Source organism: Aotus nancymaae, unplaced genomic scaffold (assembly GCF_030222135.1).
Source record: "Aotus nancymaae isolate 86718 unplaced genomic scaffold, 86718_ANA_hifiasm-v0.15.2.pri h1tg000010l, whole genome shotgun sequence".
NCBI lineage: Eukaryota > Metazoa > Chordata > Mammalia > Primates > Aotidae > Aotus > Aotus nancymaae.
In genome coordinates, this window is record NW_026988421.1 from 18,488,745 (window position 1) to 18,512,114 (window position 23,370).

General features: G+C 42.8%; 1 protein-coding gene across 3 annotated transcripts in view; it reads right to left on the reverse strand.

Annotated features, from left to right (window-relative positions):
• The window catches only part of ACSL5 (acyl-CoA synthetase long chain family member 5), a 52,187-nt gene that overhangs the window by 24,558 nt on the left and 4,259 nt on the right, over positions 1-23,370 (reverse strand). For 2 of the 3 annotated variants that reach the window (XM_012447997.3, XM_012447996.3), the window contains exons 2-3: positions 6,336-6,520; positions 2,755-2,863 (exon numbers count right to left, since the gene is read on the reverse strand). In XM_012447997.3, the coding sequence (XP_012303420.2) occupies positions 2,755-2,863; positions 6,336-6,491 (265 nt within the window). In that variant the 5' untranslated portion in view covers positions 6,492-6,520. Of the gene's footprint in view, positions 1-2,754; positions 2,864-6,335; positions 6,521-14,216; positions 14,322-23,370 lie in introns of those variants that run through there. The other variant, XM_012447998.3, reaches the window with a different exon arrangement.

The following is a 23,370-nucleotide window of genomic DNA, read 5'->3' on the forward strand; positions in this document are numbered from 1 at the left end:
GATGAATGTCTGAGAAAGTATACTGGGGGCTGGGCACAGTGGCTCAAGCTTGTAACCCCAGAACTTTGGGAGGCAGAGGTTGGCAGATCACTTGAGCGCAAGAGTTCAACACTAGCCTGGCCAACATGGTGAAACTCCATTTCTACAAAAACTATAAAAATTAGCCATAGGTGGTAGCATGAGGCTGTAGTCCCAGCTACTTGGGGAACTGAGGTGGGAGGATGGCTTAAGCCCAGGAGGTGAAGGTTGCAGTGAGCTTAGATCATGTCACTGCACTCCAGCATGGACAAAAGAGTGAGAACCTGTTTGAAAAAAAGAAAAAGAAAAAGAAGGAAAAAGAAGGAAAGAGAAAGAAAAAAATTATACTGCATCACGTGTTGATTGACAAAAATGCTAGCAGAGGCTGGTGTCTAAGGAACAAGTCAAATAATTGGCCCAAAGAAGCAGCAACTCAGATTTCATTAAACTCTGTAACCTGATCAGCTTCAGTCTGTTAGCCAAACGCCTGCTCAGGCAACAGCCTAGCCTTTCATTAATTCAGTCAACTCAGACCTGTTCTGTTCTAAGCTATGGCCAGCTACAAAAAGCCCATCCATTAACAACTTCTTGGCAAAATTGCCACTCTATACTAAGTAGAATTCCAACTCTGGTGTACAGAATCCCCTGGAAGCTTTGCTAAAAATACAAAGCTTCCTGAGGATTTTTAGGTTTCATTATCTGGAAATTTAATTCAGTGAAACTAAGGTGGAGCCAGAAGACATAGTTTTAAACAATAGCCCCAAGTGAGTCTCAACATAAACAAACTACTAGCTAAACGTAATGTATTCAACCCCAGGACCTGAAGTGTCATTTTTCTTTCTTTTTTCTTTTCTTTTTTTTTTGAGACGGAGTCTCTCTCTGTCACCCTGGCTGGAGTGCAGTGGCGCGATGGCTCACTGCAACCTCCGCTTCTCAGGTTCAAGCAATTCTCTTGCCTCAGCCTTCCATATAGCTGGGATTACAGGCACCCACCACCATGCCCTGCTATCATTAAGTAGCCACACCAGATTTCTCACGCCTGCTTCCGTGAGAAGCCATTTTAACAGTATTGCTTTAGGATTTAGTATTGAAAACAAATCCTAAATTATGTATCTCATGTGCCACCTATTGCATGCTAAATGGCTTGCTTTAGTCACAGTAACAACACATGCTCAACAAAGAAAACGTCTAAAAACAGAAAACCACTAGGGTTGGGCATAGGGGCTCACTCCTGTAATCCCAGTGCTTTGGGAGGCTGGAATCAGGGAGGGGGGGTATCTCTTGAAGCCAGTTTGAGACTAGCCTGGGCAGCATAGTGAGACCTTGTCTCTACAAAAAAATTAAAAAATTAGCCAGGTATGGACTACATGCCTGTAGTTCTAGCTACTTGGGAAGCTGATGTGGGAGGATTGCTGGAGCCCAAGAGTTTGAGGTTGTAGTGAGCTGTATTCCATCACACCACTGCACTCCAGCCTGGGTGGCAGAGCAAGATCCTGTCTCTCAAAAAAAAAAAAAAAAAAAAGAAAGAAAAAAATCCCAAAGGAAATTATACTGTATTAGACATATACTATCTTGAATTGCCAGAGGAGTAAAGAAACTGATGTTTGGTTTGTTTTTATTTGTTATTTGCATGAAGTCTATAAGTAAATGCTGACTTGGAGCCAGATATACTAAGTACAGGCCCCGGTGGAGTCTTCAGATAGACATTTTCTTTACAATAAATCTTTCATTGTCTGGAGGAGTAACTACTTCCATAAAACATTTAAGAACTAACCTAAAATAAAACAATCTAGTCAAACAGACACACTTAGATTTCCCTGTCAGCTCTGACATTTTCTTGTTCTGTGACCTTGGTAATGGTCTTGAAGTTCTGAGTCTGTGTCCTCATCTTTAAAAATGGCAGTGATAGTAACTAATCTCTATGGTTTAGGGAAGATTAAGTAATACAGGTGCAGTAGCTATGCATAGTTAACACTTGACAGGAGTTGGCTATTAATATCAGCTTAGTCTTAGTTAACATGCAGAAGAGAAGGGAGGGATGAAAGTTACATGGTCAGAATGTCACCCAAAAGACCAAAGGCACAGAAAGAGCTATAAACCAGTTGCTTTTAAAAGTAAACATGTGTGTGCCAGCCATTATGTTCAATGATATAAGATATAAATATTAAGGCTTGATGTATTCCAAATGAACATGGCAAAGCCCATTTGGTGGTGTTTCTAAAAAAGTTCAAAGAAGTGGTAACATGGGCCAGTAGGATGGTATCAGAGTCAAGGACAAGGTAAGACATCAGGAGTCCTGGACTGCTGGTCCTGGCTCAGATCGTCTATCTGTAAATGCAGAGAATTACATTAATGAAAGGCATGTTTCTAAACAAACTCACTACGTACTAGTGAGTTACCCAAGATACTGTGTTGCCTTATTATCTCGACTCTTTAACAGCAATTTTGGCAGGGATGTTCTTCTTGTGTTGAGAAACAGATTCAGAGAGGCAAAGTGGCTTGCATAAGGTTATGAAGCTGAAAATGGAAGAACCAGATTTCAAACCTGGTGTCTGACACCGGTTCCAGCATCCATCCTGATACTGTGTTCTAATGCCTCCTCTATTTTGCATGTTGTGATTCTACTTGAATCACTGCTTCTAAATAGCTGGGGTTTTAGAGGTGAGGCAGAGGAGGAGAGATGTGCAACAGACCCCACCTTGTCTTCTTCAGGCAAGGACAGACCATTAGGCTTACCAGACACAGCGAGTCCTCTTTGGAAAACCTCATACATAGTCTTGGCATCTGAGAAGTAGTAACTTATTAGGTCATTGTTCTTCTGGGAAGCACCCTTCCGCGCTCCTCCCTAAGACACAAGACCAAGTTTAGGCCAAGTACAAGTCTCCCCACACTCTCCAAAACCTTTATGAGTTGAATTAAAGAGAGCATAAATGCTGATTTTGAGGTCACAGGAAAGTTCTCTTTGCTATTCAGTTGATTTTTAGAAATCCCCAAATCATAGTATGTTCATATTATAGACATTTTAGAAAATATAAAAGTGGCCAGGCATGGTGGCTCAAGCCTGTAATCCCAACACTTTGGGAGGACGAGGCAGGTGGATCACTTGAGGTCAGGAGTTTGAGACCAGCCTGACCAACAAGGTGAAACCCTGTCTCTACTAAAAATACAAATATTAGCCGGGCATGGTAGCAGGCGCCTGTAGTCCCAGCTACTTGGGAGGCTGAGACAGGGGAATTGTTTGAACCAGGAGGCGGAGGTTGCAGTGAACAGAGATCACACCACTCTACTCCAGCCTAGAAAAAGAAAAGAGAATAATAAAGTCATAAAGTCGATCTGTAATCCCACCCAGAGATTGCCACTGTTATGTTTTTGGTAACCCTCCTGGCATTCATTTGTGTCTGTATATAGAGGAGAGATGATATGGATAGTTTTATATCTTTTTTTATCATATCGCGTTTAAACTTCTACTGATTGCATACTATGTGTTCTAGGTACTCTGTAAATACTGTAGATGTGAGTTAAGACAAAATAGCTGCCCATCAGCACCTCACACACCAGGGTTGTTGGAGTATGAGTAGGTAATAAGGAAAAAAATGCAAATATAATACCATGATGTACACGCTATAATGAATTTAGAGGAAATGGATTGGTGGTGGAGAGAATGAAGCAATCAGTTCTGTATTAAGCAGAAAGACTGCAGAGAAGAAATGGCATTTCAATACAGGCTTCTAAGACAGGTAGGCATTTGGCAAACATACATGATTTGGGCAGGGTAAAGGAGAAAAAAGAAAATTCCAGAGTGGAGGAACAGCCTGAGCAAAGGCATGGAGGTAAAAAAAAAATGCAGTGCAGAGCTGGGTGGGCAGCTAGAAGACAGTGTATTCAAGGAAAAGGTAATAGCTAGGAATCCATCTAGAAATGTCAGCTGGAACTATAGGATCAGGCTCTGGGCTGGATCCTGGAGCTATAGTAGGTGCTCCAGGTATGGTCCAGTGGTCCAACCCTCGTGAAAATTTGCCTAGAGAAGAACAGGCAACAATTAAATAAGCATTCAAGAGTGTAAATTACTTTCCAAAGTGAGAGCTATAAAAGTACAGAGAAACACACGAGGCTGTAACAAGAGATCTGACTTAGTCTAGGACATCAGGGGAAATTTTCATGGGCTATTACATTAAGACAAAAAATAGCAAAAATAAAGTTCCTTGTCTAGAAGACAGGGTCTTGTTGTCTGTTTATGTGTCTGGTACAAGGAAGCAGGAAGAATCCAAGATGTTCCAGATTCTTCACTTTGGCAATTGGGTAAGAAGAAATACATTTAACTGAAATAGGATAGGAAAGGAGGAGTGTGTGTGTGTGTGTGTGTGTGTGTGTGTGTGTGTGTGTGTGAAGGGAGAAAATATGCATAAAGAGAGAGACCTGGAGAGCTTAAGTTACTTAAGCATCACTGAAGTCAGAATAGAAAATCAGATTTCAGTATCACAGATTTAGGCACATTTTCAAGTCACAAAAGAGGAGGTATTTTCTTAGCTGTGAAGATTTAGATAAGGGTTTGGCAGATTATAATCTACAGGCTAAATCTGGCCGACCATCTGCCTTTATAAGTAAAGTTTTATCAGAACACAGTCACACTCATGTGTTTATATGTTGCCTGTTACTGTATTCATTCTATAACAGCAGCACTGAGTAGCTGCCAAAGAGCTCATGTGGTCTGCAAATTCCATACCATTGACTGTCTGGCCTTTACACCATATGTTTGCCAACCCCTGCTTCAGAGGAATCAAGAGACGCTGAGAATAAAACCCTAGAATGAGGAGAAGAAAGAACCCAAGTGAAAAAGGAAGACTGTCTTGAAATTAGGAGGAAATCTTATTGAAACATATTATGAAAGTCAAAAGGAGGAGTTTCAAGGAGGAAGTCTCAAGTCAATTGAGAGGAAAGCTGAAAGAGAAGTCATTGAATTTAGAAGTTAGGTTATGAGTGATTCAGAGCACTTTGGAGGAGATGGCAGCCGTAAAAGCTCAGATCAATGGTAAAAGGTTGAATTTCAGAAGAGGAAATCAATAAGCAAACTAGTCTCAAAGAACTCTGGTGGGAAAGGAAAGGAGTGAGTGGAGATGGTGGAATGCAGCAGGACAGGAAGATGTCAGTGAAGACGTACATGGAGCATGCAGATGTACTAACAGGTGGGAGAGGAGCTGGAGAGTAGAGGTAGCTTGGAGTAATATTTCTTCTATCCTGGAGAAAGAAGACTGTAAAAAGAACAGAAGAAGTTAGCCTTGTGAAGGAACAGGAATCCTTTTTTTTCTCAGAAGAGGGTAGAAGATGAAAATAGATGAAGATATTCATAGGAGCAGAAGGCAGGAGAAATGAAGAGAACATCTTTGGAGCTTTCAATTTGCTCACAGATACAGGAAGCTGGGGAATTTGAAGAAAGCCAGGAGAGTGAGCCCAGTTCAATTTTTATAGTTTTAAGAAAAATAAATTTAACTAAAAGCTAGAATTTAACTAGAGGAAATGACTTAATCGTTTTCAGTCACTGGGTATCTTGATGAAAATGTTCTCCTGTCCCCAATGTACTGATGCTATTATTTAGATCATGGGCTGTCAAAATATTTCTGTAAAGAACTAGATAGCAAACACTTTAGGCTTTGTTCCACTTTAGGCTTTGTGGAACAAAGCCTAAAGTGTTTGCTATCTCGTTTTTGGTTTTAACTCATCCCTTAAAAAAAGTAAAAACCATTCTTAACTTGCCAGTTGCATAAAAAAAGAAGTTTAGGCTGGGTGCAGTGACTCATGTCTGTAATCCCAGCACTTTGGGAGGCTGAGGCAGGTGGATCATGAGGTCAGGAGTTCGAGACCAACCTGATCCAACATGGTGAAACCCCATCTCTACTGAAATACAAAAATTAGCCAGGCATGGTGTCAGGCTCTTGTAATCCCAGCTACTCAGAAGGCTGAGGGAGGAGAATCACTTGAAACTGGAAGGCGGAGATTGCAGTGAGCTGAGATTGCACCACTGCACTCCAGCCTAGGCAACAAGAGTGAAACTCTGTCTCAAAAAAAAAAGATGGATTTTGTTCGTGGCTATAGTTTGCCAACTCCAATCTAGATTACTGACATCATACAACCTTCCTTACTACAAAAGAAAATGTGCCAGCAATAGAAGTTTAAATTTGTACATTGCCTATTGATTGGTAACATGAAAGCTTTACTTTCCCGTGCCACACCCAATCCCCTTCATGAGTTATCCCTAGGTTTAAAATTACAGTTTGAGTTTGATGAAGGTTTGCAAACTAAAAGGATGACTGGTAAATTACCTCAATTCCCACAGACTGTTTGTTCAGGTCGAGAAGAGGTAAGACGGGTTGAGGTCTGGTGATCAGCCACAGGAAGATGGCAGCTCCAAATGTCAGAATGCAGATCAACGCCGGGGTCGGGAGTGGGGAAAACAAAAAATTAAAGATAAAAAGCATCTTCGTGAATAGCAGCAGGAAATTCAGATCTATAAAAAAAACAGGGGCAAGAAAATTTAGAGGAAATGGTTATATTTTTATACTCAATAGCTCTATGTTTACAGAAGGACACACACACACACACACACACACACACACACACACACGCCCTCAACCCCTCAAATAGAGTTGTACCTCTCTAGTAGCAGAATTTTTCCCACTGTTTACTTAGCACTGTTGACAATAATAGAACACAGTCTCCACCCCCGCTACTTGACTGTCCTCACACAAAGCAGAAAGGATCAAAGGAAGCAAGTTAATCATTTCCCAGACAATTTTGAGAAATGACTGCCCTTTTAATGTTGGTGCACAAAGCCTAAGAGAAGGCGGCCTGCTAGATACAACATAAGCTGGTGGTCAGAGAGTACCTCCTCTGCCTGGGCAGACCGAGGGTCGGGAAGGACTCTTCTAGCTGGATTTCCCCCATCTAAACCAAAGAGAAGACCTCTGTCAAGGTGAAGCCACAGGTTTTAGAAATTAAAGATTTTGTATGAAGGATATTTCCCGCTGGCTAGATATGTCTTGCTTGTTACTTTACTCTTTGGAGCATTGGAAGGGTCTTGGAGATCAACAGCATTACAGCTTGCTATGCGCAACATCCTCTCCCCCAGGGATCCCAGAGGAATCATTTTACTGTGGGGCAAACATTAGTCAGTTACACAGAAACAGTGCTGGCGAATGGGTGGCAAGTGGTAAGCATTGAAGAGTTAGGTCAGGAAGAGATCTTAAGAAATTAAAAGCAACAAAGGCTTCCCCCAACCCAGCCTTTCTTATAGTTTTCAGCCAAGTTCAACTTCAAACTACTCTGATAGGAGAGACTAAATTTAGGGTGGGTCCTAGGAACGTACCCTGGCTGAAACCATCTTTTCCTGGAAAGTTGCTGCCTCACAGCTTTCAAACTAAATTACGAGAATACAATAGCAGCAAACACAGGAGCACTTACTGTATGCCAGGCACAGCGCTGGGCCTTTTGCATAGTTTGTTTAATTGAGGTCAAGCAATACTATAAAGTAGTATTTCACAGAAGAGGAAATGGATGCGTTGGGATAAAGTGACTTGTCCAAATTCACCCGTCATGCCCTATTGCTACTTCTCTATGAAAATCTATGAAATAATAATTCACCTTTTCTTATAGGTTCTAGTCGCAGAATTCAAGGGGATTGAATTTGTCTAGCACCTTACAGGTGACAGCAAATAAAGTTCAGAATTTGCGTTCTTCAAAGTTTACTGCAATGCCTGATGAAACAATATCTCAGAGATGAGGCCACACATGCCCACTCCAAATCAAAAGATCAAATCAAGCCCAGTTAAAAGTTGGATCAGATCAAGATCACAGTTGCCCTTAGAGCTTTGGACAGCTGCCATTAGCTGCCACCTGCAACCTTCTTCAATGAGGGAAACACACTTCACTCTAGTCCAAGAAAGGCCACAAGGTGCAGGAATTTTGTGTGGGGGCAGAAACAGTCACCAGAAACCCTGGGCCACTCTTTTTACCTTTCCGCCCCTCTATTAGTTATTACCTGACTTTGGAGTAGTCCCTTTCCATTTTAGGAGAGAAAACGGAACTTCCAGAAACTGGGATCATAGTTCCCAACTTTTTGGTTCTTTCCATGTTGCATTCAGGGGGAGAAAAATAAGTCAGAACAAAAATAAAAGCAAGGTCCCATGGGTGCTAGCTTATATAATAACAAAGGTGCTATTGTGACTACCTGGCAGGATTCTGAGAGCTGGGATTTTTGGAATTCAGCCTTACCTGGACTTGTATGATGAGGTGGCACTCCAGGATGCAGAAGATTCAAAAGCTAGCCATAAAGCCCAGGCAGAGAAGGAGGATCTGCCTCAGGGAAGATTGTGAAACTGAAAAGGCAGGTGGCAGTGCCAAAGGGGAGGAGAAGCCTGTGCCTGTTTTGTGCCCATCCGGTGCCCATCCGACCCACCACCAACCACTCCTTGGAGGCTGGGACATTGTGACAAGACTGGTTATATATATATATATATATATATATATATACACACAGTCTGGAACTCCTGACCTCATGATCCACCTGCCTTGGCCTCCCAAAGTGCTGGGATTATAGACATGAGCCACTGCACCCAGCCCCAAATTAATCTTTTTTTATGCAACTATAAAATTAATACATATATAATGTTAATTTTTTAACAATTAATTTTTTAATATATTATATATATAATAATAATTATTATTATTTTTGAGACAGCGTGTTACTATTTCCCAGGCTGGAGTGCAGTGGGACAATTCTGGCTCACTACAGCCTCAACCTCCTGGGCTCAAGTGATCCTTCCACCTCAGCCTCCTGAGTAACTGGGACCACAGGTGTGTGCCACCATGCCCAGTTAAGTCTTTAATTTTTTTGTGAAGACACGGCCTCACCATGATGCCCAGGCTGGTTTCAAACTCCTGGGCTCAAGCGGTCCTCCCACTGTGGCCTCCCAAAGTGCTGGGATTACAGGCATGAGCTACCACGACCACCCCAGACTGGTGATATTTTATCTGGGCTTTTTACCTCTGCCTCGGTCCCACCCATAAATTAAGAGATCCTTACTGACACCATCCTGTTTGACTATGGGAAAAAAATGGTTGCACTAAGGGTTTTTGCCCTCTTCGTCCAGATGGCACATTTATATTTAATGGGAAACTTTGCAAACAATGTCTTCCAATTAGGGTCTAAAAATGGAATTTCTCTTCAGTTGTGGTGATATGGCAGGAAGGAGAGTGAATAACCTGACTGGTAACACATGGGAGAAAAAGGACAGAGACGCTATGACAGTCTCAAGGGAGCACCTGCTGCTGACCTCAAGTGACTGTTACCACATAGTAACAATACTGTGGGTCACAGAGTGTCAGAATTCTGCCCCCTCCCTAGATAACCCAGAAGACTGCATTTTTATGAAACTTCAACTTTAACTAACATCAGTTTTTAAGAGTCTGGCATGGGATAAACAAGAACACATCTCCTAGTTGAACGTGGATCACAGTCTGTTAATGTTTGAGTACTCCTTTGGGACAGAATTCAGTTATATTGCCCACAAATGGAATGAGACTGACCACTTCATTACAAACAAGGGAGATATTTACACACTTCAAAGCCACAATTTCATGAGAATGAAAGTACCTTGCCTATGTTGGCAAGGGATTTTATTTGAGGAAGACACTGAGGGAAGTATTTACTTGTGTGTATTTAGTTTGCTCTCACTGACCAGGCATGCCACTCAAGTAGGAGGTGCACAAAATTTCACATGGTTTCTTCCTCATTTTTTTTTTTTTTTGAGGCAGAATCTGGCTCTGTCACTTGGGCTGGAGTGCACTGTCGTGATCTCAACTCACTGCAGCCTCCATCTCCCATGTTCAAGCGATTCTCATGCCTCGCCTCCTGAGTAGCTAGGGTTACAGGTGCCCACCACCACACCCAACTAATTTTTTGCATTTTTAGTAGAGATGAGGGTTTCACCATGTTGGCCAGGCTAGTCTCAAACTTCTGACCTCAGGTGATCCACCTGTCTTGGCCTCTCAAAGTGCTGGGGTTATAGGCATGAGCCACTGCATCCAGCCCTTCCTCAATTTTTTTAAAAATTGAGATACAATTTATGTAATATATAATTAACCATTTTAAAATGTACACTCTGGCAGTATTTAGTGCATTCACAATGTTGTGCAACCATCAGGTCTATTTAGTTACAAAACATTTTCATCACCACAAAATAGGAAACCCCGTACCCACTAGCAATCATTTCCCATTCCCTTCTCTGCCCAGCCTCTAGAGAAAGCACTAGGCTGCTTTCTGTTGCTATGGATTTATCTATTCTAAATATTTCATATAAATGAAACCATATATGTGACTTTTTTGTGTCTGACTTCTTTTTTTTTAGACGGAGTTTTGCTATTGTTGCCCAGGCTGGAGTGCAATGGCACGATCTTGGCTCCGCAACCTCCACCTCCTGGGTTCAAGCAATTCTCCTGCCTCAAACTCCTGGGTAGCTGCAATTACAGGCATGCACTACTACACCCGGCTAATTTTGTATTTTTAGTAGAGATGGGGTTTCTCCATGTTGGTCAGGCTGGTCTCTAATTCCCAATCTCAGGTGATCCACCTGCCTTGGCCTTCCAAAGTGCTGGGATTACAGGCATGAGCCACCACTCCCGGCCTGACTTGTTTTACATATTATAATATTTAAGATTCATTCACGCTGTAGGATGTCTGTACTTTGCTTCTTTTTATGGCTCAATATTATCCCATTGTATGGATAGACTGTACTCTATCTATCTATCTATCTATCTATCTACCAGTTGATGGATATTTGGGTTGTTTCTACTTTTGGTATTGTGAATAGAGCTATTATGAACATTTCCATACAAGTTTTTGTTTGAATATATTTTTCCAATTCTTTAGGGTATTTACCCAGGAGAGAAATTGCTGAGTCAGATGTTAATCTTATATTTAACCTTTCGAGGAGCCACCAAACTGTTTTCCACAGCAGCTGCATCATTTTGTATCCAACCAGTAATGTAAGAGGGTTCCAATCTCTGTATTCTCCCTAACACCGCTATTTTCTCTTTGTTGGTTTACCTGTTTAAATAGCCAATCTAATGGGTGTGAAGTGGTATCTCATTGTGGGTTTGATTTACATTTCTCTAATGACTAAGGATGCTGAACATCTTTTTATTTGCTTCTTGGCCATTTGTATTTCTTTTTTGAAGAAATGTCTGCTCAAGTATTTTGCCTATTTTACAATTAGGTCATATATATACACAAAACACCTAGCACAGATATGATTTGCAATATTTTCTTCCATTCTGTAGGTTGTTTTTTACTATCTTGACAGGCATTTTATTTTTTTTTTTTACAATTAACAATTTTTTTTCTAGAGATAGGGTCTCACTATGTTGCCCAGGCTGCTCCTGAACTGCTGGGTTCAAGTGATCCTCCCACCTCAGCCTCCCAAAGTGCTGTGATTGCAGGCATGAGCCACCTTTCTAATGCTCGATACACTCAAACATTTTTAACCTTATGAGGTCAGCATTGAGAGAAATTGCAACCATGTCATGTAACTCTCTGTTTAAGTGGAAGAAACTCAGGTCCTGAGAGAAGGTGAGCCCCGTGGGCCAAACCATGACAGGAGTGGGAAGCTCTGGTTACCATTCTGTTAGAATCTGTTAACACTTCCAGGTATGCTGAAATTAAACGAGGGGAAAAAAATGTCACCACCCTTTTGTCATGTGTCCTGTGTGACTCAAACTACAGTTCTGCTTGAGTCACTCTACGGAACCTCCTAGCAAGCAGTGGGTGTGATTAGCATTTCCTCTTCCTTTTAACATCACTCCCAGTTGGGGTAGGGAGAAGTGCAATAGTAGTAAAGAAAAGAGGAAAGAGAGCTGTCACGCTGCGTCTGGGATTTCCTGTTTCGGGTAATATACAAATGACGGAACAAGCCACGTTACACATCAGGACGGCTCATGTCAAAAACCTTACTCCACTTTTTGATGTGGTGATGGTGACATGCCTTGGCCTCAGACCCCAGGATGCCCATTTGTCCAGCATCCTTGTCCTTGATCCACCCCAGGGTCCTCCCCTCCCCTCCCCTGTAGATGAATGACTGTAGCCACAGTCACTTATCTCCTGGCTTCTAACATGTTTTATTCCCAACATAGCTGAAGGATGCCTTCTGCCTTCACATCTCTGTACACACTTCTTGGACCAGTCTTGGTGTCTAAGTTATGATCACCCCATGTTCAGCTTTGGATTGTTTCCCTTTGTGGATTTGGGGTGGCATGTCTTCATTTAGTCTCATTTTCTTTGAATAAATGTCTTAAATGGCTCCTTCTACTCTAATATTTAAATTTTTGGTCAACTATGTGCCATCAGGAAGAAGATGGCAAAATCCTTAGTGCAACCATTTTTTTTCCCCATAGTCAAACAGGAGGGTGCCCGTAAGGATCTCCTAATTTATGGGTGGGATTGCTATGAATCTTTCATACTATCCCTATTGGCTAAAAGTCATTTTCTTTCAATAGTTTCTATCTTTTAAAAGATTGTATTTTTCCTGTGTATATCTTATTCAAACCCTACCTGAAGTCTGTTCCCACCTCAAAGCCTCTGTATTTGCTCTTCTATTTGCCTGGAACATTTCCCCAGATCTGGAACGGTTGTATATTGCGGATAGGTCAGGCCTCACCTCAAACGTCACTTCCTTGGAGGCTCACTGTTTCTGATCACCTTATTTAATAATGTCTTTTCCTTTTCAATCAGTGTCATGGACTTTGTGTTCTCTTCTCCATGACACTGTTCACTGCAAAATAATCCCAGCTCCTTATTATTCGTTGTCCTGACTGAGCTGATGCTCTCTTTGGAACAGGGATTTAAATTTTGTTTACTGCTATGCCTCTCATGTCTGCACCATGCCTGGCACATAATTAACTTTCAACAAGTGGTTGTGAGCAAATGAACCATTTTCCAGGTCACAATTGTTTATTCCATATACTCTCAGTTAACTCATTTTCCCTGCAGTACAAAGTACTAACACCCCACCCTCAAACTCCTAAATCTTAGATCATAAGAAGTCATTCAGGCCAATCTGGAGAGGATTGCTCCCTCATCAATACTTTTTTAAGGTATTGGATAGGGATGGTGGATGGTGACACAGGTGTATTTCTGACACACATTAAGGACCATTCAAGATCCCTCTACTCCTCCAGGCTTAGAAGAGTTGGAATGAAATTATCTACATTGGTTAAGCATGCAGAAAGTCCAGCCAAGAAATAAATCATACTAGGCTAGGAGCGCCTGTAATCCCAGCACTTTGTGGGGCAGAGGTTGGCAGATCACTTGAGCTCAAGAGTTTGAGACCAGACTGGCCAACATGGCAAGACTCCATCTCTACAAAAAATATAAAAAATTAGCCATGGGTTGTAGCATGAGCCTGTAGTCTCAACTACTTGGGGGACTGAGGTGGGAGATGGCTTGAGCCCAGGAGGTGAAGGTTGCAGTGAGCTTAGATTGTGCCACTGCACTCCAGCCTGGACAACAAAGCCAGATCCTGTCAAAAAGAAAGAAGGAAGGAAGGAAGAAAAGAAGAAAGAAAGAAAGAAGGAAAGATCAATCTGTTACCTTGGGTTTCTGGAAATCTAAGGACAATAAAGGAAATTATCTTTGCTTTTAGGCCAGGAGAACTATTTTTTTGTGTGTGTGCAATGATAAGATATAAATTGTAATTACAAGCTTTAAAAAAATCTGCCTTCATTAATTTGTATTTAATTGATTTCTGTGTTCTCTTGCATGTATGGGCTCATTCTATGGTGATAGAAAGCTAATTAAAAAGGAAACCAGCATCTTCAAGTTCTTACACTCAATTAGTTAACACATTTCTTCCATACTAGGAATTTCCTGCTCTCTCCTAGAGACTATATCAAAAGTCTTTACAACTTGTAATGATTCCAAAGGGCGCTGCCTGTGTGTTATTTAGGAGGCTGTATATGAAAGTTTTGCTTTTTGAGCTGGGCTTTCCATTTCTAACTTAGCTTCAAAGTCATTTTTCCTACATTCCTGCGACCCTCAACTTAGGAGACCTCTCTCTGAGTCCCTGACTACATAGTCAGTATTTGTAGACAAACATGGAAGTAATAACAAAAGGTCAACATGACATTACAAACCATTAGTATCATGAGCATACCTGGAAAGATCTGATAACCTTTTCCTTTCTATGCTCTGAACGTGAATCAGATGCGTGTTCTGTTGCAAGGTCCTTCACCCAGTTTCCTCACAGCTCTGGGATGAAGTGTTTTTCAAAAATCTTTCCTTAAACTAGTTTACTTTTCTGTATCACAAGTAGTTTTCTTCTGCTAGGGAAATGACAGATGACGTGATTTGAGACAATGATTCTGTTTCACAAAACTCAGTCACAGAAAAGCATCATATGGAAAAGACCAAGTAGATTGTCCCCAAATGAACTTATTCTCAGCTACTCAAGCTATTTAAAATGATTCAACAATCCAATGGGTCAACATTCAGATCTAAGATAAAAATCTGCGGTCATATCTCCCATCTAAAAAAAAAAAAAAACAAACTTAAAAAATGAGCTGAGAGGAGAAATTCTAAAAACCCTCTAAGGAAATAGGAAGCAATTCGTACTTTTCAATTTTATAATTACTGAGATAATTCCGAGGTGGCCAGTTACTAAAATTGGTATGCAGAAAGTTAATAGTTTTCCTATATTTTATAAAAATAACTAATTTAGAAGTCATGAAAAAGATACTAATCACAATAGTATATATAAGAATAAATGCGTAAAACCTATATTTTAAAAGTTCAGATCTGAACCACGTAAGAAGGCTAGAAAAATGTAAAGACATACCTGAAATCAAGGGTCCTAGCTCCTTGAATGTATCTATACATTTAATGCAACCCTAATAAAGACTTTCTTAAAAACTAAAATGCTAATTCTAAAGTTCATCCTGAAAAATAAAAGTTAACAAAGAATCAAACAATTTTGAAAAATCATAAGAATTGGGTAGGTGGCAGAGAAGTAATCACTACCAAATTTAAATACTTACTATAGAGCTATAGGAGTTTTCTGGCTGCGTGAGGTGCTCACACCTGTAATCCCAGCACTTTGGGAGACAGAGGAGGTGAATCACTTGAGATCAAGAGTTCAAGACCAGCCTGGCCAACATGGTGAAACCTCATCTCTGCTAAAAATACAAAAACTAGCCAGGCATGGTAGCATGTGCCTATAATCTCACCTACTCAGAAGGCTGAGGCAGGAGAACTGCTCAAACCCAGGAGGCAGAGGTTGCAGTGAGTGGAGATCACACCACTGCACTCCAGCCTGGGCAACAGAGCCAGACTCTGTCTCAAAAAGAAAAAAAAAAAAGAGCTATAGGAGTTTTCTATTGGTCATGAATAGACTAATCTATTTTACAAAATCATCCTGAGACATGCCCAGTAGATGCTATTATCATGTACTAAATTGCATTTCAAATAAAAATAGATTGCTTTTCACTTACAATAAATGTACTGAGACAACTGGCTAGCCATTCAGAGAGGATACATTAAGCTGACTACTCTCTCACTCCTACAACAAAAATAAGTTGAAGATAGGTCAAAGACTTAAGTATAAAGCAATGAAAACCATAAGAAGAGTTGGAGTGAAAAAGTATGAAGAAGTTTTCTCTTATAATTTGGCATGGGGAAGACTCAAGACAGACCTAACACCTAAAATCTATAAATAGAAATGTTGTCAAGTTTGGTTATATAAAAACACAAATTTCTCCTGCAGAAAAGATACCAGAGACAAAGGCAAAAGCTAAACTGGGCAAAGTATCAAACCCCTGAGACAGGCTGCGAGCTAATTTCTTTAATAAGGAACCCAGACGTCAACGAAAAACAAAATACAGTCCAATAAAACAAAGGCAGAGAGTGTGTCCTAAAGTCCACAGCAAAACAAACAAGTTACTTAAAGTTAGGGAAAGACATTCAGCTTTGCTTCTAGTTCTTAAGAATGCAAATTTAAATGACATGTCCTTTCCCCGTGCATCAGATTCCAGTGATGAAACCGTTCATTGTGGAAATGTACATTTGGTGCCGTCTCTTAGAGAAGTCCCCATTGCCCTCTACCACAGCATAAAATGTGTGGCCTTTTACCTAGTAATTCTACTATCAGCTTATCTTGTAGGAAGACATTGGCTCAATAAACTGCATCACAAATGACATTTAAAGTACAGGGTAAGAATGTTGGCTCAGACTACTTGGGCTGAAGCTCTGCTTGGTCATTTTCTTTGCGACCTGGGGCAGATAATTTAATCCTCTGTGGGTTCTCATTTATAAAATCACAACAATGGTATCTCCCTTCTAAAGCTATCACCATGATTGAAAGAGTTAATGGATGTATAAAGTGCTTAGAACCATGCCCAGCACGTAGGTTTATGAATTAACAATTATATTTATCACCATTAAAGCTATAGAATTGTTTCTAATCCAAAAGCCTGGGAAAGCCTTCCTTGACAGGAGAATAATGAAACAAATTACAGTACTTCCACACAATGGAATTCTGGGCAGGTATTTTTAAAAAGAAAGTCGATTAGTAGGTACTGACATGGAAAGAGCTCATGATGTACCACCAGAGAGAAAGAAAACAATATTTGGACAGTGCGTACATTATCTTCTCAATTGCAATGAATTATCTATGCATTTATGTTTCTGAAAAGATCACCCTCATAGAAAGAGAGGGATGGGGGTTGGGTGCAGTGGCTCACGCCTATAATCCCAGTATTTTGGGAGGCTGAGGTAGGTGTACTGCTTGAGCCCAGGAGTTCGAGACGAGCCTGGGGAACACGGTGAGGCCCTGACTCTACAAAAAATACAAAAATTAGCCTGGTGTGGTGGTGCCTGCCTGTAGTTCCACCTACTTGAGAGCTTGAGGTGGGAGGATCACTTGAGGTCTAGGCTGCGGTGAGCTGTAATTGCCCTACTGACTCCAGCCGGGGCAATGAGCAAGACCCTGTCTCAAAAACAAAACACAAAACAAGAAGAAGACAGATGGAAGAGGAGACATCATGACTGGATTCCTTGAAAGTCTTGGCTACTCCTTCCTTCATCCAAAAGCTACTGAAGGGCTTGGCTATAAATGTGGTGTTTTTCCAGGTGCTGTGGATATAGCAGGGAAAAGCCTGCCCTCATGAGACTGCATTATACTGGGGAGTTTGACGACAAGCCTGAACAATAACTAAATTATAAGGTTTTATGGAACAATAAAAACCACAACAACAAGAGCAGGGAAAGAGAATTGAGGGTACAGCAGGGGGATTTTTTTTTTTGGAGACAGAGTCAGGCTCTGTTGCCATTTCGGCTCACTGCAACCTCCACCTCTTGGGTTCAAGCAAGTCTCATACCTCAGCCTCCAAAGTAGCTGGGATTACAGGCACCCACCACCTTGCCCGGCTAATTTTTGTATTTTTAGTAGAGACAGGGTTTCGCCATGTTGGCCAGGCTGGTCTTGAACTCCTGGTCTCAAGTGATCTACCTGCCTCAGCCTCCTAAAGTGCTAGGATTACAGGCATGAGCCACCGTGCCTGGCTGGGGGATGAATTTTAATTAGGGAGGTTTAGAGTAGTCTCACTGGGAAGGTAACATTTGGTTTGTACTGTTTCCTCTGAAATACACATGCTTAAAAAAAAATGAACAACAAAATGAACGGCTCCATTTTAGAAACGTTTTACCACCTTGGTTGGTGGCATTTCACGTGAGTGCTCCTAAGCATACACCTCAGCTTTGTTTCTGCAAGCATGGCTCTCCTACTACCAAAACTACATTCGACACACAGCCTCTTCCAAGCCCTTATGTTGTGTAAAATGCTTCTCAGCCACTGTGTAATCCGGCCAGACTGCAGCTCTGCGGGTGGAAACCTTTTTCATCATTCCTCTAGCTGATAAGAAACCAGAGCAAAGGTGGAAGCTGAGTCACAGGGCCAGATGGGCCCCGAAAGTATGTCTTTCAATATTTATTCCAAGTAGCTGAGAAGGAAGGATGGTCTGAGATCCTGACCTATAGCATGCTGATAACTTCTCAGACACTCACCAGCGTCTGGATACTCAGGCCACTGTGTTACAATAGCCATGGCCCCAGGTGGTTGGGAAGGGCCATATTTTATCTATTTATGTATTTATTTTGGGACAGAGTCTTACTTTGTTGCTCAGGCTGGAATGCAGTGGCATTTTCACAGTTCACTGCAGCCCCAACCTCCCAGGCTCAGCTCACTGCAGCCTTGACTTTGCAGGCTTAAGTGATTCTCCCACCTCAGCCTTCCAAGTATCTGAGACCACAGGTGCGCACCACCACACTTGGCTAATGTTTAAGTTTTTTGTAGAGATGGGGTCTCCCTAAGTTGCTCAGGCTGGCATTGAACGCCTGGGCTCAAACAATGCACCTGCCTCAGACTCCTAAAGTTCTGGGATTATAGGCATGAGCCATGGCACCCAGCAGGGAAGGTCCTTCTTCTCATCTCTGCAGAGATGTGGTGGACAGAGCAGGGAAACAGCATTACCAAAGGGAGCCCTATTGAAACACCGGGTGGTGGCTAAGTAGTCGTTTCCACATCATGGAAAGATTCAATTCGATCGCTTAAATAATTTTTAAAAGGTAAGTGATAACAACCTCTCATATCTCTCTTCCAAGCCCAATTGCTAGACTGCATCTAACAGCCCCAATGCGTTAAGACAGCTGGGAGAGAAAGGGTAAGAGTCTAGGCTTGAGACAGATGTCTGGAACCACAGGCAAGCAATACTATAAATAAATCATTAGGGCGTTCGAAGCATATCCACTGGTGAGATCTTTGCTGCTGAATTGCACAGGAAAAGCTACAGGAGCCAGAGCTCAGAAGGGTTATGAGAGGTGGAGTAGAATTAGTCCTTTCCTCGGGTTTGGGTCCCAGTGAGGCTTCCTGTGACTCAGCGGACATCTGTGTGTCAACAGGCCTCCCTGTGCTGTGAGCACTTGTGCACGTAGTGACCATCCGCACCTGTGGATTCCACCGCACCTAGCGTGGCACCCGAGACACTGTGGGAAGCCGCTGTTACCAAGCCACCTTTGTCTTTGGCTCATCATCGGCATGATTTGAGAGAAAGGCAACTAGCGAGAGTCTGCTGAAGGAAAATGTGCAGTGTTCAATCCCGCAAGGAACAGAACGTGCTCCTATGCACAGAGCGGGACAGGGTCAGCAGAATCTTCCTCAGCAGTGCCACAGCCAGGGGCTTCATGCCACGAGCAGGGCAACGCTAAACAGCCCAACCTGAGTGAGGTCAGGGTTCCCTCATCATGCATGCATTTGGGTATTCACGTACCTACTATGTACCAGGCAGTGTGTTTAGTGCAAAAAAGCATGCTCAGAGCTTCTGGTCCAGTAGAAGATAAAGCCAGTTCCCCAGGTAAGGTAGTCAGGATGCTTTTGAGAGCATTACTCTATGGCATGCACCCCAGCTTTGGCAGCACCTGGTGAGCTGGAGAAGTGTGTGTGTGGCAAGGGATACGTTTATCCTCGGCACTGTTAACTTATCTATACATTTCTTTTCTTTTCTTTTCTTTTTTTTTTTGAGACAGAGTCTCACTCTGTCACCCAGGCTAGAGTGCAGTGGCATGATCTCAGCTCACTGCAATCTCCACCTCCCAGGCTCAAGAAATCCTCCTGTCTCAGCCTCCTGAGTAGCTAGGAGTACAACAAGCATGCATTGTCACATCTGGCTAATTTTTGTATTTTTAGTTGAGGGGGCTTTCATCATGTTGGCCAGGCTATTCTCAAACTCCAATCTCAAGTGATCCACCCGCCTCGGCCTCCCAAAGAGCTGGGATTATAGGCGTGAGCCACTGTGCTCAGCCTATACATTTACTCTCAGTAAAGAAAACAAAGATTGTGAAACTGTATGTTCAGCTCTGTGCCATGTGCTGAGGGACAAACACTTGGCAGATACAGTTCCTGCTATCTGGGTATTTATGAGTCTATCTAATCCTAGAAACTCTTACAGAATGCTTTAGTGTGTTCAGTGAGCTCATGAGTTTGAAGGAGGAAGGCGCCAGTGCAGACTGGAGCACATTTAGATGACTGTATGGAATACTAGGGCCTCGAAGATGTGTGATCCTCGATACCCTGGCTTTATTGCCAAATTGTCTCTTTTCCAGGGGCACAGATAATGATCTGGCCAGACATCATGGCCCATCCCTATAATCTCAGCGCTTTGGGAGGCTGAGGCTGGAGGATCATTTGAGGTCAGGAGTTCGAGACTAGCCTGGTAAACATAGTGGGGCCCTATCTTTACAAAAAATAAAAAATTTAGCTGGGCATGCCTGTAGTCCCAGCTACTCAGGAGAATGAGGTGGATAGATTGCTTGAGCCTGGGAGGTCAAGGTTGTAGAGAGCCATGATCCCGCCACTGCACTCCAGCCTGGGTGTGCAGAGTGACAAGAGACTCTGTCTAAAAAAAAAAAAAAGTATGACAATTATACCAATGATGTCTAGTAAGACCTCAACTATGGTTCCAGCCAGTAGCCCTGCCACCAACCATCTTTCTCAACTCGTCTGTGTCTCTCTATCCACTTTCTTCATGGAGAGACCAATCATCGCATTAGATTGGATGGAGCCAAGTGGAAGTAGAGAAGGGGAATGCCCAGGTGTGCTAGAGGCAGTAAAGTGGGACAAGTGGGACATTTAGGGGAGGGAAATGGTGAAGAGGGATTTCTGCTGGAGGTGGAAGGTCCATCTTTAGTTAAAAGGGAAGAAAGAAAGAAAAAAGACTCCAGGATGAATGAGACGGTGCATGGGGTCCAGTGCCGAGACTGCACCACTGGAGTCATTCCCTTCACACACTCCGGAGAGCCTGGGTGGGGCCGGGCCTTGGCCAGTTGAGCTGAGTAGCATTTATTAGAAGAACTCATGTTAAGTCAAATACCAAGGGCCTCTGAAGTCAGTCCATTCAGATAGTGTAGGATATAGTAGAGTCACCCACAGGGTGTGACCCCAGAAGTGACAAATCCTGCAGGAGCTCAGGTTGATAGAGTCAACCTTGATTCACCACCGGGCTTTAAGCAAGTCACAGTCCAAATCCAGACCCCAGGACAACTTTTGTCAGTAACACCCCCAAAGGGCATCCCAGGCCTGCTGCTGACCAAGTGAATTATGAGAGACCTGGGCTAAGAGGAAGCAGTATCAGAAGTCTACTGCATCTGATAAGGGGGTCTGTAGAAAGATAGGCTGGACAAAGTGCTCGGACCCTGTCACCTGAGCCAGGGTGAGGCAAGAGGTTGAGAAAGAGGCCTTCCTGCCTTGGTTCTCTGCAGACTCAGCCCTTGCACTGCTGTCCCAACCAGGGGTCAACAGGTTCAAAGTACAGACCACGAGCTTTATTGCCAATGGTATCATTTCCAGGGACAAACCTTCAAGGCCATGCCCTTCCAGGTATCACAGCAACAATTCCACACTACATGTGTGGCCCTGGGGCCGTTACTTAAAGCCACTGAGCATCAGTTCCCAAAACAGCACACAGAAGAAGCAGGTGAAAAATGCTACTTAAAGGAGACGCTGTGTGTAGAACGGCTGGTATGCTGTCAGGCGCATGGGAAGTCCTCAATCAAGTCTAGTTCCTTTTCCTCAGTTTTCACGTCCCTGCCAATATCAGATGTTCTATTATGAGACATCCCAAAAGAGAAGAGATGACCACGGTCTTGTATGATTACTGCCCCTCCACTTCTGTGCAAGGGTCTTAGCAAGCCCTCATTTCTTTCTCTTCCTTCCTTCCTTTCTTTTCTTTTCTTTTTTCTTTCTTCCTTCCTTCCTTTCTTTCTTTCTCTTTCTTTTCTTTCTTTCCTTCCTTCCTTTCCTTCCTTTCTTTTCTTTCTTTCTTTTTTTTTTTTTGAGATGGAGTTTCACTCTTGTTGCCCAGGCTGGAGTAGTGCAATGGCGCAATCTCAGCTCACTGCAACCTCTGCCTCCCAGGTTCAAGCGATTCTCATGCCTTAGCCTCCCCAGTATCTGGGATTACAGGTGGCCGTCACCACGCCCAGTGAATTTCTCTATTTTTAGTAAAGACAGAGTTTCACCATGTTGGCCAGGCTGGATCTGCATGCCTCGGCCTTCCAAAGTGCTAGGATTACAGGCATGAGCCACTGCTCTTGGCCAACAAGCCCTCATTTCTATTTAAGCAGAGTGCTTCTAGTTGTAGGAGCCATGGCCTGTCTCCGACCTTGCTGTCCCTCAGCCCCCGCATCCTTAACTTCAGCTACTCACAATCTCACAACTCTTAGAATAGAATGACCCATGAAGACTGGGAAATCTAACAGCTCCCCTAAAGAAAGCTGATATATTATAGCCTGACCACAGCAGTGCATGGGCTGTCTGACCTTCCAAACACCAAGTCTCATATATTTATTCAAACAATGAGTTGAGAACCTAGGAAGTGTCAGGGCCCTGCGCCAGGGGGAAGAGCTGGTGAGAGAGTTCCTTTCTGACCTCAGGATGTGTGGACACATAGGGGAGAAACAGACCCAGATGCATTTCCAGCAGAACGTGATAAGCAATGATGGCTGGACTCACGGCTGCTGGGGTTGCCTCACTCTTGCCAGGTGCTGCCAGGCACAAGAGTCAGTTCTGGCTGCACTCCACCTGAGGGTCCGCTCATCTGCGGAGGAGAGACGGACAGGAGCAGACACTGTATTCCTAGTTTCTAAGAAGTTGGCAAATCCTGTAGGCCAGGCGCGCTGGCTCATACCTGTAATCCCAGCACTTTGGGAGGCCCAGGCAGGTGGATCACTTGAGATCAGGAGTTCTAGACCAGACCACCTCGGCCAACATGATGAAACTCTGTCTCTACTAAAAATATAAAAATTAGTCAGGTGGAGAGGCACATGCCTGTAATCCCAGCTACTTGGGAGGCTGAAGCAGGAGAATCACTTGAACCAAGGAGGCAAAGGTTATAGTGAGTTGCGATCTTGCCACTGCACTTCAGCCTGGGAGCCTGGGTGACAGAGCAAGCCTCCTTCTCAAAAAAAAAAAAAAAGTACCTATATTTGCTGGATCTTCCATCTTTCCATTAATTCCTCTCTCCTTCCTTCACCTCCAGCCTCCTTGCAGTATCTGTGTTCTCACTGTATGTAGGACGCTTAGGTATGTAATGACACACTGATATTGTTGCTGGTGTCTTTGCCCTCAAGAAGTTATAATATAGCCTGGGAGAGACTATTTTCGGCCAGGACCTAGCCAAATGCTTGGCTGAAACATTCTATTTGGTCTGGATTAAAAGATGGTTTTTTGTGTGTGTTTTTTGAGACGGAGTTTTGCTCTGTCA